The 17,275-nt window shown below is 40.7% G+C and overlaps 1 protein-coding gene across 1 annotated transcript in view; it reads right to left on the reverse strand.

Annotated features, from left to right (window-relative positions):
* Positions 1-17,275, reverse strand: part of LOC129867368 (cAMP-specific 3',5'-cyclic phosphodiesterase 4C-like) — a 151,127-nt gene extending 133,852 nt beyond the window's left edge. The window contains exons 1-2 of the mRNA XM_055940726.1: positions 17,141-17,275; positions 2,941-3,009 (exon numbers count right to left, since the gene is read on the reverse strand). Coding sequence (XP_055796701.1) covers positions 2,941-2,961 — 21 coding nt within the window. The 5' untranslated portion in view covers positions 2,962-3,009; positions 17,141-17,275. The remainder of the gene's footprint in view (positions 1-2,940; positions 3,010-17,140) is intronic.

Raw genomic sequence — 17,275 nt, forward strand, 5'->3', positions numbered from 1 at the left:
AGAGAGTGAGACTTCCCTTGATGTGCCGTGGCTTTTTGACAGCAGAGAGACTTTAAACCATGTGGGCCCACTGTGAAGTGCTATGCACAGAGTGGCACTGAGGACTGACTGTGCACCCATCTGCCCTGTAATGTACAAACAATACACACCCTCAATAAGACACACATGCACACCCACACAGTGTTGTCACTTAACAAGTAAGGAAGCACAGGAAACAAAACATGAAGCGGACTGAATTTCACCCAGAGTCACATGTTTATTTTGCAAGCTATAGCAAACAATATTTTACAAAGTAGGTTTTAAAAGGACTATAGAGTTTAGTCTGCTTTGTAGTTTTTTTTTACTAGTAAAATATGGTATTGTGATACTGGTATCGTGACAACACTACGGCCGCCCACATGCAAAAAGAGAGAGGTTGAGACCGAGATAGGCTGAGAGTCAAATAACCCACGCCATTTATTATCAAAACCAAACATTGCACCCCCTTAAAGCAAAGTAGTTGACTTTATTAGGTTGTTTACCCCCAGCTGAATTTCTGATGACTGATGACATTACCACAGGGAGTAATCGAGTGTGAAACTGACTTTTTATTCAGAAAATAAATATTGATTCATAAAGTCATCACACGTTACGAGAGATAAGATCACCTGTGGGCTCCACAATAATTACCTACAGCCACTAGGGAGGTTGATAAGAACTATTTGCTTACCGTAATGATCAGAAGAATGCAAGCACCTTCACCTGCATTTGTAACCACTGCTGCATTCTGAGGGTAGCTATGTTTTGCAGGATTTACATACAGTGCCTTGAGAAAGTATTCATACCTCTTCACTTATTCCACATTTTGTTGTGTTACAGCCTAAATTCTAAATGTATTCAATTGATTTTCTCTCACCCATCTACACACAATACCCCATAATAACAAAGCGAAAATGTATATTAAAAAAATGCTAAACTATTGAAATTTAGAAAATGTAATACAGAAATAAGTACTCACACCCGAGTCAATATTTGTATTAGCACCTTACCCAGAAAGACTCACATCCGTAATTGCTGGCTAAGTCTCTAAGAGCTTCCCACAACTGGATTGTGCAACATTTGTCCATAATTATTTTCAAAATTCTTCAAGCTCTGTCAATTTGGTTGTTGATCTTTGCTAGACAACCATGTTCTGGATTTTCAAGTAGATTTAAGGGGTAAAAAAATGGAACTCTGTATTGGATTTGCCCGAAACATAACACTTTGTATTCAGGACAAAAAGTGAATTGCTTTGTCACATTATTACTTTAGTGCCTTGTTGCAAACTGGATGCATGTTTTGGAATATTTTAACTATACAGGCTTTCCTTTCACTCTGTCAATTAGGCTAGTATTGTGCAGTAACGACAATGTTGTTGATCGATCCTCAGTTTACAATATTGTTGTATGTGTCGAATTGCTATGCTTTATCTTGGCCAGGTCACAGTTGCAAATGAGAACTTGTTCTCAACTAGCCTACCTGGTTAAATAAAGGTGAAATAAAAACTCCTATCACAGGCATTAAACTCTTTTTAAGTCACGATTGGTCTCTAGGTGAAATCCCTGAGCGGTTTCCTTCCTCTCCGGCAACTGAGTTAGGAGGACGCCTGTATCTTTGTTGTGACTGGGGGTATTGATACACCATCCAAAGTGTAATTGATAACTTCACCATGCTCAAAGGGATATCAAGGTCTGCTTTTTTGTAAATTTTCCACATCTACCAATAGGTGCCCTTCTTTGCGAGGCATTGGAAAACCTCCCTGGTCTTTGTGGTTGAAGTTGTGTTTGAAATTCACTGCTCGACTGAAGGACCTTACAAATAATTGTATGTGGGGTACAGAGACGAGTTACTCATAAAAAAATATATTAAACACTATTATTACACACAGTGAGTCCATACAACTTATTAAGGAAATCTATATTCCTGAACTTATTTAGGCTTGCCATAACAAAGGTTTTGAACACAGACTGACTCAAGACATTACAGCTTCTCATTTTTATTAATTTGTAAAAATTCCCCAAAACATAATACCACTTTGACATTATGGGATAGCGTGTAGGTCAGTGCCAATTTTTTTTCTTCAATTGAATCCATTTTAAATTCAGGCTGTAACAACAAAATAGGTAAAATAAGTCAAAGGGTGTGAATACTTTCTAAAGGCACTGTAAATGATCATATACTGTTGCTATTTTAAGTGTGTGTTTGTATCTTTCTTACACCTCCACCTCCTGGGGAAATCAGCAGGTGGTCCCTTGACTAAATGTCATAATCAAAATAATTGATTCCATTAGCGGAAATGGAAGAACCCGACAAAATGAGAACATGAGCTGTGGCGTCAAGAGGTCTCAGTGTTACATGTGCAAACACCATTATTTACTTATGGAAATTCAACTCTTAATGAATTCCACCCAATTAATTCACAGCTCTCATCCTCTCTTTTCCATTCAATTATGTGAGCATGAATAGAATAACTTAATTTTCTTCCATGGGAGGACACAATCCTCCTTGACACCTCAAAGATGACATAAGAGCCTTTGAGTCTCGTGAAATAATTTCACCCTGCACCCCGGAGGTTCAGATGGCTGTGTGTGCGCGTGGTTTGGGACCGCAGAGCCCTGTGTCACGAGTGAGGAATGCTCTGGAGGCACAGATAAGGCTTTATGACAGAGTGGCCTTTCATGTCCACCCACAAATCGCTCACATACTTGAGCAAGACTTTTGACGGAGATAGAAATGCATTAACACATAGACAATTCACAGCCAGTGATGCAATAAAGAGCAAACAGCACAATCGGCTGTGATTCATGCTTTATGCTTATCGCCCAAGATTATCGCACAAGGAGCCTCTCAGGGCGATAAGGTAGGGGGAAAAAGGGGGGGGGGGGGGTGATGGGAGGGGATGCAGCTTTGACTCATAATTACCTCTGTCGACAGCCGAGCCATTGACGCAGAAGCTCTGGGACACCTTCACCCGGTGTGGTAGGACTGCAGCTGAGGGAGGCAAACAGAGTTGGGTTGCGATAAATTTTCTAGTCCCATCTTTCATACTTTACTTATACAGCAACAAAATCAAATCAAATGTATTTATATAGCCCTTTGTACATCAGCTGATATCTCAAAGTGCTGTACAGAAACTCAGCCTAAAACCCCGAACAGCAAGCAATGCTGTTATAAAATCCATATTTTATAAAAGCGCAGAATATCTTTATTCCTCAAGAACCTCAACATACCTCATCAATAAAAGTTGAAAACTCTTTCAATAGGGCCTTTGTGGCTTGTTTCCATAGCATGAATGATAATAATAATAACATCTATGATTCATGATATGCATTGATTTGATTGCTCCTTGGAATGTGAGTCAATATGTTATCCTCTAAATATTGTCCATGATTCATAATATGCATTGATTTGATTGCTCCTTGGAATGCGAGTCAATATGTTATCCTGTAAATATTGTCCATGATTCATAATATGCATTGATTTGATTGCTCCTTGGAATGTGAGTCAATATGACAACCTGCAAATCCCATGTGGCTTGTGTGGTTCGGCGGTTACAGCCGCTGACCCCGGAACACATGTATGCCAGAGTTCGGTATGGGTTCAAATCCAGCCCACTGACCTTTGACTCACCCTCCCAAGTCTTTCCAACATTTTATTATCTCTTCAATAAAGCAAAAAAAAGTACAAAAAAAATGAGACTCCCCCACTCTTTAAAAAAATACATAGTGGGGCAAAAAAGTCATTGCCAACAAATGGTATATAACAAAGTATTGAGATGAATAAGTATTTGGTCAATAACAAAAGTTTTCCACCATTATTTACTAATAAATTCCAAAAAAATCCTACAATGTGATTTTCTGGATTTTCTTTTCTCATTTTGTCTGTCATAGTTGAAGTGTACCTATGATGAAAATTACAGGCCTCTCTCATCTTTATAAGTGGGAGAACTTGCACAATTGGTGGCTGACAATTCTTTTTTGCCCCACTGTATATACTGTGAATTCAAAATGCAGACCAACTTATTACAAGACATCTAGGCCTATCTATTTTGAAGGTCTGTCTTTGTCTTTTAAATAATACAATACAGTTAATGCCTAATACTGAACTAGGGAAGGGCATTTTACATTTTTTGACTGTTCCAGTACTCGCATGATACACACTGCTCAAAAAAATAAAGGGAACACTTAAACAACACAATGTAACTCCAAGTCAATCACACTTCTGTGAAATCAAACTGTCCACTTAGGAAGCAACACTGATTGACAATAAATTTCACATGCTGTTGTGCAAATGGAATAGACAAAAGGTGGAAATTATAGGCAATTAGCAAGACACCCCCAAAAAAGGAGTGATTCTGCAGGTGGTGATCACAGACCACTTCTCAGTTCCTATGCTTCCTGGCTGATGTTTTGGTCACTTTTGAATGCTGGCGGTGCTTTCACTCTAGTGGTAGTATGAGACGGAGTCTACAACCCACACAAGTGGCTCAGGTAGTGCAGCTCATCCAGGATGCCACATCAATGCGAGCTGTGGCAAGAAGGTTTGCTGTGTCTGTCAGCGTAGTGTCCAGAGCACGGAGGCGCTACCAGGAGACAGGCCAGTACATCAGGAGACGTGGAGGAGGCCGTAACAACCCAGCAGCAGGACCGCTACCTCCGCCTTTGTGCAAGGAAGGAGGAGCACTGCCAGAGCCCTGCAAAATGACCTCCAGCAGGCCACAAATGTGCATGTGTCTGCTCAAACGGTCAGAAACAGACTCCATGAGGGTGGTATGAGGGCCCGACGTCCACAGGTGGGGGTTGTGCTTACAGCCCAACACCGTGCAGGACGTTTGGCATTTGCCAGAGAACACCAAGATTGGCAAATTCGCCACTGGCGCCCTGTGCTCTTCACAGATGAAAGCAGGTTCACACGCACATGTGACAGACGTGACAGAGTCTGGAGACGCCGTGGAGAACGTTCTGCTGCCTGCAACATCCTCCAGCATGACCGGTTTGGCGGTGGGTCAGTCATGGTGTGGGGTGGCATTTCTTTGGGGGGCCGCACAGCTCTCCATGGGCTCGCCAGAGTTAGCCTGACTGCCATTAGGTACCGAGATGAGATCCTCAGACCCCTTGTGAGACCATATGCTGGTGCGGTTGGCCCTGGGTTCCTCCTAATGCAAGACAATGGTAGACCTCATGTGGCTGGAGTGTGTCAGCAGTTCCTGCAAGAGGAAGGCATTGATGCTATGGACTGGCCCGCCCGTTCCCCAGACCTGAATCCAATTGAGCACATCTGGGACATCATGTCTCGCTCCATCCACCAACGCCACATTGCACCACAGACTGTCCAGGAGTTGGCGGATGCTTTAGTCCAGGTCTAGGAGGAGATCCCTCAGGAGACCATCCGCCACCTCATCAGGAGCATGCCCAGACGTTGTAGGGAGGTCATACAGGCACGTGAGCCTACACACACTACCGAGCCTCATTGACTTGTTTTAAGGACATTACATCAAAGTTGGATCAGCCTGTAGTGTGGTTTTCCACTTTAATTTTGAGTGTGACTCCAAATCCAGACCTCCATGGGTTGATAAATTTGATTTCCATTGATAATTTGTGTGATTTTGTTGTCAGCACATTCAACTATGTAAAGAAAAAAGTATTTAATAAGAATATTTCATTCATTCAGATCTAGGATGTGTTATTTTAGTGTTCCCTTTATTTTTTTGAGCAGTGTATTTCCGAGTACTAAAAAAAAAAAGACTTTTTTTTTTTTTACAACAAAAAGGTACACGCACTGGAAAAAAAATAAGTGCACATTTATCTATAGGCCTATACCAACCGTGAGCAACAATGCCTAATTTATCATAGCATTAGAGATAACAAACTGCCCATTGAGTGTATATGGGGAAATTTAGCAATTAGGATTTGTTAGGTACACAATCCCGTTCACAAAAATGGTTTGCTCCTCCAGACAGTAAGTCACATAGCTGAGGCTTGCTATAAAAATGTTTTAAAAAATGCGCCACATACAACAGGTGTTACCGTGAAATGCTTACTTACAAGCCCTTAACTGTTATTTTTCTTAACTGTGTTGGTTAAGAAAAGATTTACTAAATAAAAACTCAAGTAAAAAAAAGTTACAATAACGAGGCTATATAAAAGGGGGTACCAGTGCCTGGTCAATGTGCGGGGGTACAGGTTAGTTAAGGTCATATGTACATGTTGGTAGGGGGAAAGTGACTATGCATAGATAAAAAAATAAAATAAACAGCAAGTAGCAAGTGCGGGAAGATTTCTTTTTTTTAAAGCCAATAGTAGGGGTTTGATTAATTGTTCAGCAGTCTAATGACTTGGGGTGGAAGCTGTTAAGGAGCCTTTTGGACCTAGACTTGGTGCTCCGGTACCGCCTTCCGTGTGGTAGCAGAGGGAACAGTCTATGACTTGGGTGGCTGGAGTGCCAATTTTTAGGGCCTTCCTCTGACACCGCATAGTACACAGGTCCTGAAAGGCAGGAAGTTTGGCCCCAGTGATGTACTGGGCCGTACACACTACCCTCTGTAGCACATTATGGTCAAATTTCGAGCAGTTGCCAAACCAGGAGGTTATGCAAGAAGTCAGGATGCCCTCGATGGTGCAGCTGTATAACTTTGAGGATCTGGGGACCCATGCAAAATATTTTCAGTCTCCTGAGAGGGAAATAGGCATTGTTGTGCCCTCTTCACAACTGTCTTGGTGTTTTCGGACCATGATAGTTTGTTGGTGATGTGGACACCAAGGAACTTGAAGCTCTCAATCTGTTCCACTACAGCCCTGTCGATGTGAATGGGGGCGTGTTTGGCCCCTCCTTTTCCTGTAGTCCACGATCAGCTCCTTTATCTTGCACACATTGAGGGAGAGGTTTTTGTCCTGGAACCACACGGCCATGTCTCCGACCTCCCTATAGGCTGTCTCATCGTCGTCGGTGATCAGGCCTACCACTGTTGTGTCGTTGGCACATTTAATGGTGGTGCTGGAGTCATGCTTGGCCACACAGTCGTGGCTGAACAGGGAGTACAGGAGAGGACAAAGCACACATCCCTGAGGGGCACCAGTGTTGAGGATCAGCGTGGCAGATGTGTTGTTGCCTACCCTTACCACATGGGGGCGGCCCGTCAGGAAGTCCAAGATCCAGTTGCAGAGGGAGGTATTTAGGCCCAAGGTCCTTAGCTTAGTGATGAGCTTTGTGGGCACTATGGTGCTGAATGTTGCGCTTTATTAAATTAATAGCATTCTCACATAGGTGTTCCTTTTTCCCAGGTGGGAAAGGGCAGTGTTGAGTGCGACAGATTGTGTCGGGGCAATATGCGAATTGGAATGGGTCTAGGGTTTCCGGGATGATGGTGTTGATGTGAGCCATGACCAGCCTTTCAAAGCACTTCATGGCTCTAGACGTGGCAGGAGTCATTTAGGCAGGTTACCTTGGCGTTCTTGGGCACAGGAACTGTGGTGATTTGCTTGAAACGTACACTACTGTTCAAATGTTTGGGGTCCTTAGAAATGTCCTTGTTTTTGAAAGAAAATATAATTTTTTGTCCATTAAAATAGCATAAAATTCATCAGAAATAGGGCGTAGACACTGTTAATGTTGTAAATGACTACTGTAGCTGGAAATGGCTGATTCTTTATGGAATATCTACATAGACGTACAGAGGCCTATTATCAGCAACCATCTCTCCTGTGTTCCAATAGCACGTTGTGTTAGCTAATCCTAGTTTATCATTTTAAAAGGCTAATTGGAAAACCAATTAGAAATTGTTAGCACAGCTGAAAACTGTTGTTCTGATTAAAGAAGTAATACAACTGTCATTTTTTACACTAGTTGAGTATCTGGAGCATCAGCATTTGTGAGTTCGATTACAGGCTCAAAATAGCCAGAAACAAAGATCTTTAAGAAACTCGTTAGTCTATTCTTGTTCTGAGATATGAAGGCTATTCCATGTGAGAAATTGCCAAGAAACTGAAGATCACGTACAATGCTGTGTACTACTCCCTTCACAGAACAGCGCAAACTGGCACTAACCAGAATAGAAAGAATGGGAGGCCCCAGTGCACAACTGAGCTAGAGGACAAGTACATTAGAGTGTCTAGTTTGAGAAACAGACGCCTCACAAGTCCTCAACTGGCAGCTTCATTAAATAGTACCCGCAAAACACCAGTCTCAACATCAACAGGGAAGAGGCGACTCTGGGATGCTGGCCTTCTAGGCAGAGTTCCCCTGTCCAGTGTCTGTGCTCTTATACCCATCTTAATATTTAATTTTTATTGGCCAGTCTGAGATATGGCTTTTTCTTTGCAACCCTGCCTATTAGGCCAGCATCCCTGACATTCATGACTTCTGGTTGGGGTATGTACGTATGGCCACTATGGGGATGACGTCATCGATGCACTTATTAATGAAGCCGGTGACTGATGTGGTATACTCCTCAATGACATTGGATGAATCCCAGAACATATTCCAGTATGTGCTAGCAAAACAGTCCTGTAGCTTAGCATCCGCATCATCTGACCACTTCCATATTGAGCGAGTCTCCTCTTCATGCAAAGGACAGGGATTTGGGCCTGGTCCAGGAGCAGCAGTAAATCTATAGCGCCAGACTCAATAAAGAAAAAATCTTAAACTCGTCCGAGGTGAGTAATTGCTTTTCTGATATCCAGAAGCTCTTTTCGGTCATAAGAGCCGGTAGCAGAAACATTATGTACAAAATAGGAGCATGTAAAAACGGCAGCCATGACCTCCGGCTCCATACTTCAGTTACTGTTCGATTGAACATTAGAATGGGCAAAACTAATTACCTAAGCAACTCAGATCATGGTATGATCGTCGGTGCCAGGCACGCCGGTTCTAGTATCTCAGAGACGGCCAGCCTCCTGGTCTTTTTACACACACACACACACACACACACGTCTAGAGTATGGTGGTACAAACAAAAAAGATCCAGTCAGCAGCAGTCCTTTTGGTGAAAACAGCTCGTTAAAGAGAGAACTCAAAGGAGAATGGCAAGAATCGTGCAAGCTAACAGGCGGGCCACAACAGGAAACTAACGGCGCAGTATGACAGTGGTGTGCAGAATGACATCTCGGAACCCACAACTCGGCGGTCCTTGTCACAGCTGGGCTATTGCATCAGACAGCCACACCAGGTTCCACCACTATCAGCTAAAAACAAGAAAAGTGGCTCTAGTCGGCACGCGATCACCAGCACTGGACAATTGAGTGGAAAATGATTGCCTGGTCAGACGAATCTCGGTTCCTGTTGCGTCATGCTGATGGCAGAGTCAGGATTTGGCGTCAGCAGCATGAGTCCATGGCCCCATCCTGCCTGCTGTCAAGGGTACAGGCTGGTGGCGGTGGTATGTTTTTCGGACACACGTTAGGTCCCTTAATAGCAATTGAGTAACGTTTGAATGTCACAGCATATCTGAACATTGTTGCTGACCAGGTGCATCCTTTCATGGCTACAGGGAGGTGGTCCGACCCAGTACTAGATGAGTGTACCTAATAAACTGGCCACTATTGTATATTCAGTCAATAAAAATGCAAGTGCCACTTAAGATTCATTTATTGAAATCTTAATATCAACTGGTTATGTCGTGGAACCCAATCTTCAAAAAGGCAGTAACCTCAGCTGTGGCGCTTGCTTGTAGAAGCCTATGGCTGTGCAATGGCATAGTCTTGCTTTATTAATTTAGCAGACAAGACGATCTTATTTCCGGAGCCCTTATCATAGTCAAGACATCTATTTTATAGTAAAAAAACATTATGTAATGTATCAGAATAAAAAATAAAAATATATTTTTCCAAATGAAAAAAGTTGCCAGTGCGAAGTGATGCGCATCTCGAGTCTGGAACAGTTATTCTCATAGAGTGATCACTTGAAACGGGGCTCAATTTGGCGAGTTGAAAGAAAGAAAAAAAAATGATCAGGGTTTCAAACTAAAATCCTTCTTTTCGATATAGAGACATTGAATTTGGTTTATTCTGCCGGTTCTTTGGAATTTTCTAAATGGATTAACAATTCCACATTGTACACTGCATGGTGCTGAATTACGGCCATGACATCGAAAAATAGACTTGCCGCAATTATTCAAAAACTGCAGTTCGTTGTTGGAAGAGATATTTTCCTACTTCAATAAACCAGTCCATTTTGAATTTCTGATAAAACTGTTGTCATTTAGCAAAGATTGTAGCTTGTGTCTCCCATCAGTTTGATAGGTTTCTATAGACATTTATTTCTGTAGGCCTAACAGGAGCTTGTGTGTGCGCAGTCGGAACACAATTGAGTAAATGAGACATGGAGGGGAAAGGGATTTTAGGGAGAGGAACTGTGTGATGCTTGGCTTCTTTTGCTGTGCCACACAAATACAACACTAGAGTCAAAGCAAATTAATTTTGTCTTCAAGACAAAATTTCACTTGCCAGGTCAGGCAGCCACAAAGCACATTTCACCAAATAGTTGTAAAGTATTAAAGATGGTTAAAGATCGAGCTTTGACGTCCGTTCGAGTACTCGTGCCCATCCCTTTACTGAACGCACTCTTAAATATTAACCGTGCTCTCTCTTTAACCCTTATAACAACTGCACAGGCCCCATATTAACATCCACAATCAGGTGTCATAAAAATCCACAAAGGAACTCTTTTGAAGTTCTCTGCGTAGTGACGCACACCACTGTTTCATAGCAGATATGCTTGTTAATTCCTAACAGAGCTAACCTCAGCATGTCAAACCTTAAGAAGAAGGTGATAAGAACTGCAAAACATGCAACAATGTCTTGACTTATAAGCAGGACAAACATTCACATCATTTTTGGATACTGTACAACTACTAAGGATATATACAAATGTTGGTTGAACTAAGTTAGCCAAGCCAATCCCAATATCATTAAGGTTTAAAGTCAAATAGAATTGTCCCTAAGCAAAAGATGCATGTATATCATAAAGTTTGGGCTGTGAAAGACAACATAAGCAGCAACACAACCTCCATACTACGCCACGCTAAGTAACGCAAGTTATTTAAATACAGTTTTATCATACCAAGCATTTACAGTGCCTTCAGAAAGTATTCATACCCCTTGACTTATTCCACATTTGTTGTGTTACAGCCTGAATTCAAAAATAGTTTTCCCCCCTCTCCTATCATCTACACACACAATACAGTGTGTGTAGTGTGTGACAGTGAAAACATGTTTTTAGGAATTTTTGTAATTTATAGAAAAATAAATACCAAAATACCTCATTTACATAAGTACTCACACCCTTGGCAGCAACTACAGCTGTGAGTCTTTCTGGGTAAGTCTAAGAGCTTTTCACACCTGGGTTTTCACATTTTTCTTTTTAAATGTCAAGCTCTGTCAAGTTGGATGTTGATCATTGCTAAACAGCCATAGATTTTAAAGCCGATTTAGGTCAAAACTGTATTCAATAGCGTCTTGGTAAGCAACTCCAGTGTATATTTGTCTTTGTGTTTTAGGTTATTGTCCTGTGAGAAGTTAATTTGTCTCCAAGTATGTTGGATAGCAGACAACTAGGGTTTCCTCTAGGATTTTGCCTGTGTTTAGCTCCATTTCGTTTACTTTTATCCTAATAAAAAAACTCCATAGTCCTTGCCGATGACAAGCATACCCATAACATGAAGTGATGTGTTGTTTTGGATTTGCCCCAAACGTAACACTTAGTATTCAGGACATAAAATGAATTTGCCACATTTTTTGGGCAGTTTTACTTTAGTGCCTCGTTGCAAACAGGATGGATGTTTTGGAATATTTGTATTCTGTACAGGCTTCCTTCTTTTCACTCTCTCATTTAGGTTAGTATTGTGGAGTAACTACAATGTTGTTTACTCCAATCACAACCATTAAACTCTATAAATGTTTTATAGTCACCATTGGCCTCATGGTGTAATCCCTGAGCGGTTTACTTAATTTCTGGCAACTGAGTTAGGAAGGACACCTGTTTCTTTGTTGTGAATGGATGTATTGATACACCATCCAAAGTGTAATTAATAGCTTCACCATGCTCAAATAGATATTCAATGTCTGTTTTTTTTATCCATCTACCAATTGGTGCCTTCTTTGCGAGGCATTGGAAAACCTTCCTGGTCTTCGTGGTTGAATCTGTGTTTGAAATTCACTACTTGACTGAGGGAGTTTACAGATAATTGTATGTGTGGGGTACAGAGATTAGGTAGTGATTCAAAAAAACAATGTTACACAATATTATTGCACAGAGACTCTATGCAACTTATTATGTGACTTGTTAAGCAAATGTTTCCTCCTGAACGTATTTAGGCGTGCCATAACATAGGTGTTTGAATATTTATTGACCTAAGACATTTCAGCTTTTCATTTACTCATTTATAAAAGTTTCTAAAAACATAATTCCACTGTAATTATGGGGTACTGTGTGTAGGCCAGTGACACAATCTAAATGTAATACATTTTCAATTCAGGCTGTAATACAACTAAATGTTGAAAAAGGGGTGTGAATACTTTCTGTAGTCACTGTAAATTGTTTAGTTTCCCGCATTACATCTCTGTATCGAATTAAAGCCTGAAGTTTTGTGTTTGACATCAATTTCCAAGTATTGTCTGTCTACTAACGTCATCTGATACTGTAGCTCCAATGATGGTGAAACCAAATACATTTCTATCTTCATTAAACATCTAGACTGTCACACAGGCTGCCAAACTACAAACACCGCATATTTGAGCATCAGTTTTGCAAATATCCACTAAGCAAGCAGTTAAGCTCAGACTGCATCTTTTGTTTGACGGTTAAATGGGAAAATCTGTTGAAAAGTAGTAGTAGCCCCCCATCTAAAGGACACACAAGGTAATCTTTCAAATCAAGGAGTGCTGGTACCGAGTCAATGTCAGTAGTCTTTCTCAGAAGACTACCATATACTGTGCATCCTATACTGAACAAAATATAAAACAAACATGCAACAATTTCAAAGATTTTAGTTACAGTTCATATAATGAAATCAGTCAATTGAAATAAATTGATTAGGCCCAAATCTATGGATTTCACATGACTGGGCAGGGGTGCAGCCATGGGTGGTCCTGGGAGGGCATAGGGGCACCCACGTAGCAGCCAGGACCACACACTGGGGAGCCAGTCCCAGCCAATCAGAATTAGTTTTTTTTTCCCACAAAAGGGATTTATTACAGACAGAAATACCAACCCCCTCAAACGATCCCACAGGTGAAGAAGACAGATGTGGAGGTCCTGGGCTGGCGTGGTTACATGTGGTCAGCGGTTGTGAGGCTGGTTGGACATATTGCCAAATTCTCTAAAATGACATTGGAGGTGGCTTATGGTGGAGAAATGAACATTCAATTCTCTGGCAACAGCTCTGGTGGACATTCCTGCAGTCAGCATGCCAATTGCACGCTCCATCAGAACTTGAGTCATTTGTGGCATTGTACTGTGTGACAAAACTGCACAGTTTAGTGGCCTTTTGTAGTGAGCACAGGGTGCATCGGTGCAAGAGAACTAAGCTTTTTGTGCATATGGAACATTTCTGGGATGTTTTTTTCCAGCTCATGAAACATGGGACAAACACTTTACATGTTGCGTTTATATTTTTGTTCTGCGTAGTTACTGCCCCTCACAGTAATTGAGTACTGGGAAATTCCACGATAACGGAATTATGCCGGGACTGATTTTTTATTTGAAAATGTATTCCAAACATAAACCCCTGATTAAAAAAATGTAACAAAACATACAACTCTATGCACAAAGACTACTTTGAACAGTTTACACAGTAAATTAAAAAAACATCTACTAGAAAAACTGTGCAGATGCAAAGTTTGGTAACAGAAATATGGTAAAATCTCCCTCAGAATAAAACTGAGGGAGATTTTACCATAATTCTGTTACCACACTTTGAATCTGCACAGTTCTTCCTGTAAATGTGTTTTTGTAAAATTATAAGTGGAAATTGTCCTTGTGCATAGCATTCTTGTCAACTTGTTAAATGCTATCCCATTCAAGAGGTACTACAATAATGTAGACAGATCAGTCTCTAAAACAGTAAATTGTTGTTAACTATGTACGTACAGTTGAAGTCGGAAGTTCACATACACTTAGGTTAGTCATTAAAACTCATTTTTCGACCACTCCACACATTAACAAATTATAGTTCTGGCAAGTCGGTTAGGACATCTACTTTGTGCATGACAAGTAATTTTTCCAACAATTGTTTACAGACATATTATTTCACTTAATCCCAATTCCAGTGGCTCAGAGGTTTACATACACTAAGTTGACTAGGCCTTTAAACAGTTTGGAAAATTACAGAAAATTATGTCATGGCTTTAGAAGCTTCTGATAAATGATGTCAATTAGCCTGAGTCAACTGGAGGTGTACCTGTGGATGTATTTTTTATTATTATTATTTATTTATTTTTACCGTTATTTTACCAGGTAAGTTGACTGAGAGCACGTTCTCATTTGCAGCAACGACCTGGGGAGTAGTTACAGGGGAGAGGAGGGGGATGAATGAGCCAATTGTAAACTGGGGATTATTTCAAGGCCAACCTTCAAACTCAGTCAAACTTTGCTTGACATCATGGGAAATTCAAAAGAAATCAGCCAAGACATCAGAAAAAAATTGTAGACCTCCACAAGTCTGGTTCATCCTTGGGAGCAATTTCCAAATGCCTGAAGGTACCACGTTCATCTGTACAAATAATAGTACGCAAGTGTAAACACCATGGGACCACGCAGCCGTCATACCGCTCAGAAAGGAGACGCGTTCTGTCTCCTAGTGATGAACGCACTTTGGTGCGAAAAGTGCAAATCAATCCCAGAACAACAGCAAAGGACCTTGTGAAGATGCTAGAGGAAACGGATACAAAAGTATCTATATCCAAAGTAAAACAAGTCCTATATCGACATAACCTGAAAGGCCGCTCAGCAAAGAAGAAGCCACTGCTCCAAAACCACCATAAAAAAGCCAGACTATGGTTTACAACTGCACATGGGGACAAAGATCGTACTTTTTGGAGAAATGTCCTCTGGTCTGATGAAACAAAAATAGAACTGTTTGGCCATAATGACCATTGTTATGTTTGGAGGAAAAAGGGGGAGGCTTGCAAGCCGAAGAACACCATCACAACCGTGAAGCACAGGGGTGGCAGCATCATGTTGTGGGGATGCTTTGCTGCAGGAGGGATTGGTGCACTTCACCAAATAGATGACATCATGAGGAAGGGAAATTATGTGGATATATTGAAGCAACATCTCAAGACATCAGTCAGGAAGTTAAAGCTTGGTCGCAAATGGGTCTTCCAAATGGACAATGACCCAAAGCATACTTCCAAAGTTGTGGCAAAATGGCTTAAGGACAATAAAGTCAAGGTATTGGAGTGGCCCTGCCAAAGCCCTGACCTCAATCCTATAGAACATTTGTGGGCAGAACTGAAAAAGCGTGTGTGAGCAAGGAAACCTGCAAACCTCAGTTACACCAGCTCTGCCAGGAGGAATGGGCCAAAATTCACCCAACTTATTGTGGGAAGCTTGTGGAAGGCTACCAGAAACGTTTGACCCAAGTTAAACAATTTAAAGGCAATACTACCAAATACTAATTGAGTGTATGTAAACTTCTGACCCACTGGGAATGTGATGAAAGAAATAAAAGCTGAAAGAAATAATTCTCTCTATTATTCTGACATTTCACATTCTTAAAATAAAGTGGTGATCCTAACTGACCTAAGACAGGGAATTTTTACAAGGATTGTAAAAATTCAGGAATTGTGAAAAACTGAGTTTAAATGTATTTGCCTAAGATGTATGTAAACTTCCAACTTCAACTGTATGAGACCCAATGTGAAATGTTTTTACAGGATGCACAGGGACATACCACAGACCATGCTGCCCACACTGCATACCCATCTCAAAATGATCAGAATAGCTACAATAAAATATCCTGAATGGGACACAGGGTTACAATAGGTTACAAATGTTGGCTTTAGTTTCTTGGCACTGCATACAAACTCCAGCAGAGGCTGAGGACCTTCTATTTATACTCAATCCGCAGAAATTTTGTGAACTAACACTCACCCCCTAGCGCTGACTTTTCTGGTGGTAAGTACATTTTTCCTCAAAGTATCTATGATTTGTGGTCTCCCACCTACCTATCTTAAGATGAATGCAGCACTAACTGTAAGTCACTCTCGATAAGATTACTACAATGTGAGTGAGTGAGTGAGGACAAGGTGGAGCGAGAGAACGACAGAGGGAAATAGAGATCAAGAGGAAGCAGACAGTTGAACAGAAAGATGGGAAGATAAAGAGGGGGAGAGGGGATGTATAAATGTGTTTGAGAAATGTATTCCAAATTCATATGGTAATGTATGAATTCAAAAAAGCCCTTAAGAGTTGTTCATACAAATGTATTACTTTCAGTACACAATCTAAACAGTCTTCAAACTGTATACAGTCTTCAAATATAATCATCCATGTTATGCTAGCACAATCTTAAGTCTCTGAATTTAACAGAATCTCTTAAATTAAAGTAGCCTGACCAATAATGTGGCCCAAGTTACATGGAAGGAACCGATATGAAAGGATAAGTTTTCTGAAGACCAGTTTCGAAATAAGTTAGATTTCACAAGGCTACTATAAATATACGATCAGTTACACTGATGCCTAATTAAAGTATAACTAGCCGTACACCAATAAATAATCGAATATATATAAATAAATAAAGATACGGATTAATTGGACCTATAGATCTATATTACAACCTTATTAAAATACCATGAGAATGTTGACAAATATAAACAACTGGATAAAGAAAACATGAAACACAAGTGACTCCACCTGCCAGAATTGATTAGGGCAAGTAGGCTAATCTTCAGTTAGTGGAAGACATATTTTTAAATGAGAAGCGTTTAAAAACAACCATTGTGGAGCTAATTCCCCATACACTTGAAGTAAAAAAATATATAAAAATAAAGTATAATCAATACCCATTTGATTTAGTTCCTTATCGAATACAAGTCACAGATTTCACTGCCTGTTTTCGAAATGTAGGTGTTACTTTTTAAAGTCTCGCGCCGTCGAGAAACATCTTTGAAAAGTTTCACTTTCTTACCTTTGTTCGCTCGACTTCTTGAGTATTTAGAGAAGAAACCCACGACAATTGCAGGTTATGAAGGAATATTTAGTTCTGGTCTCTTCCTTGAAGGTCGTTGTCTTTATCATACATTTTATTGCTTTTACTTAGACT

This window comes from Salvelinus fontinalis, chromosome 12 (genome assembly GCF_029448725.1).
Source record: "Salvelinus fontinalis isolate EN_2023a chromosome 12, ASM2944872v1, whole genome shotgun sequence".
Classification (NCBI taxonomy): domain Eukaryota; kingdom Metazoa; phylum Chordata; class Actinopteri; order Salmoniformes; family Salmonidae; genus Salvelinus; species Salvelinus fontinalis.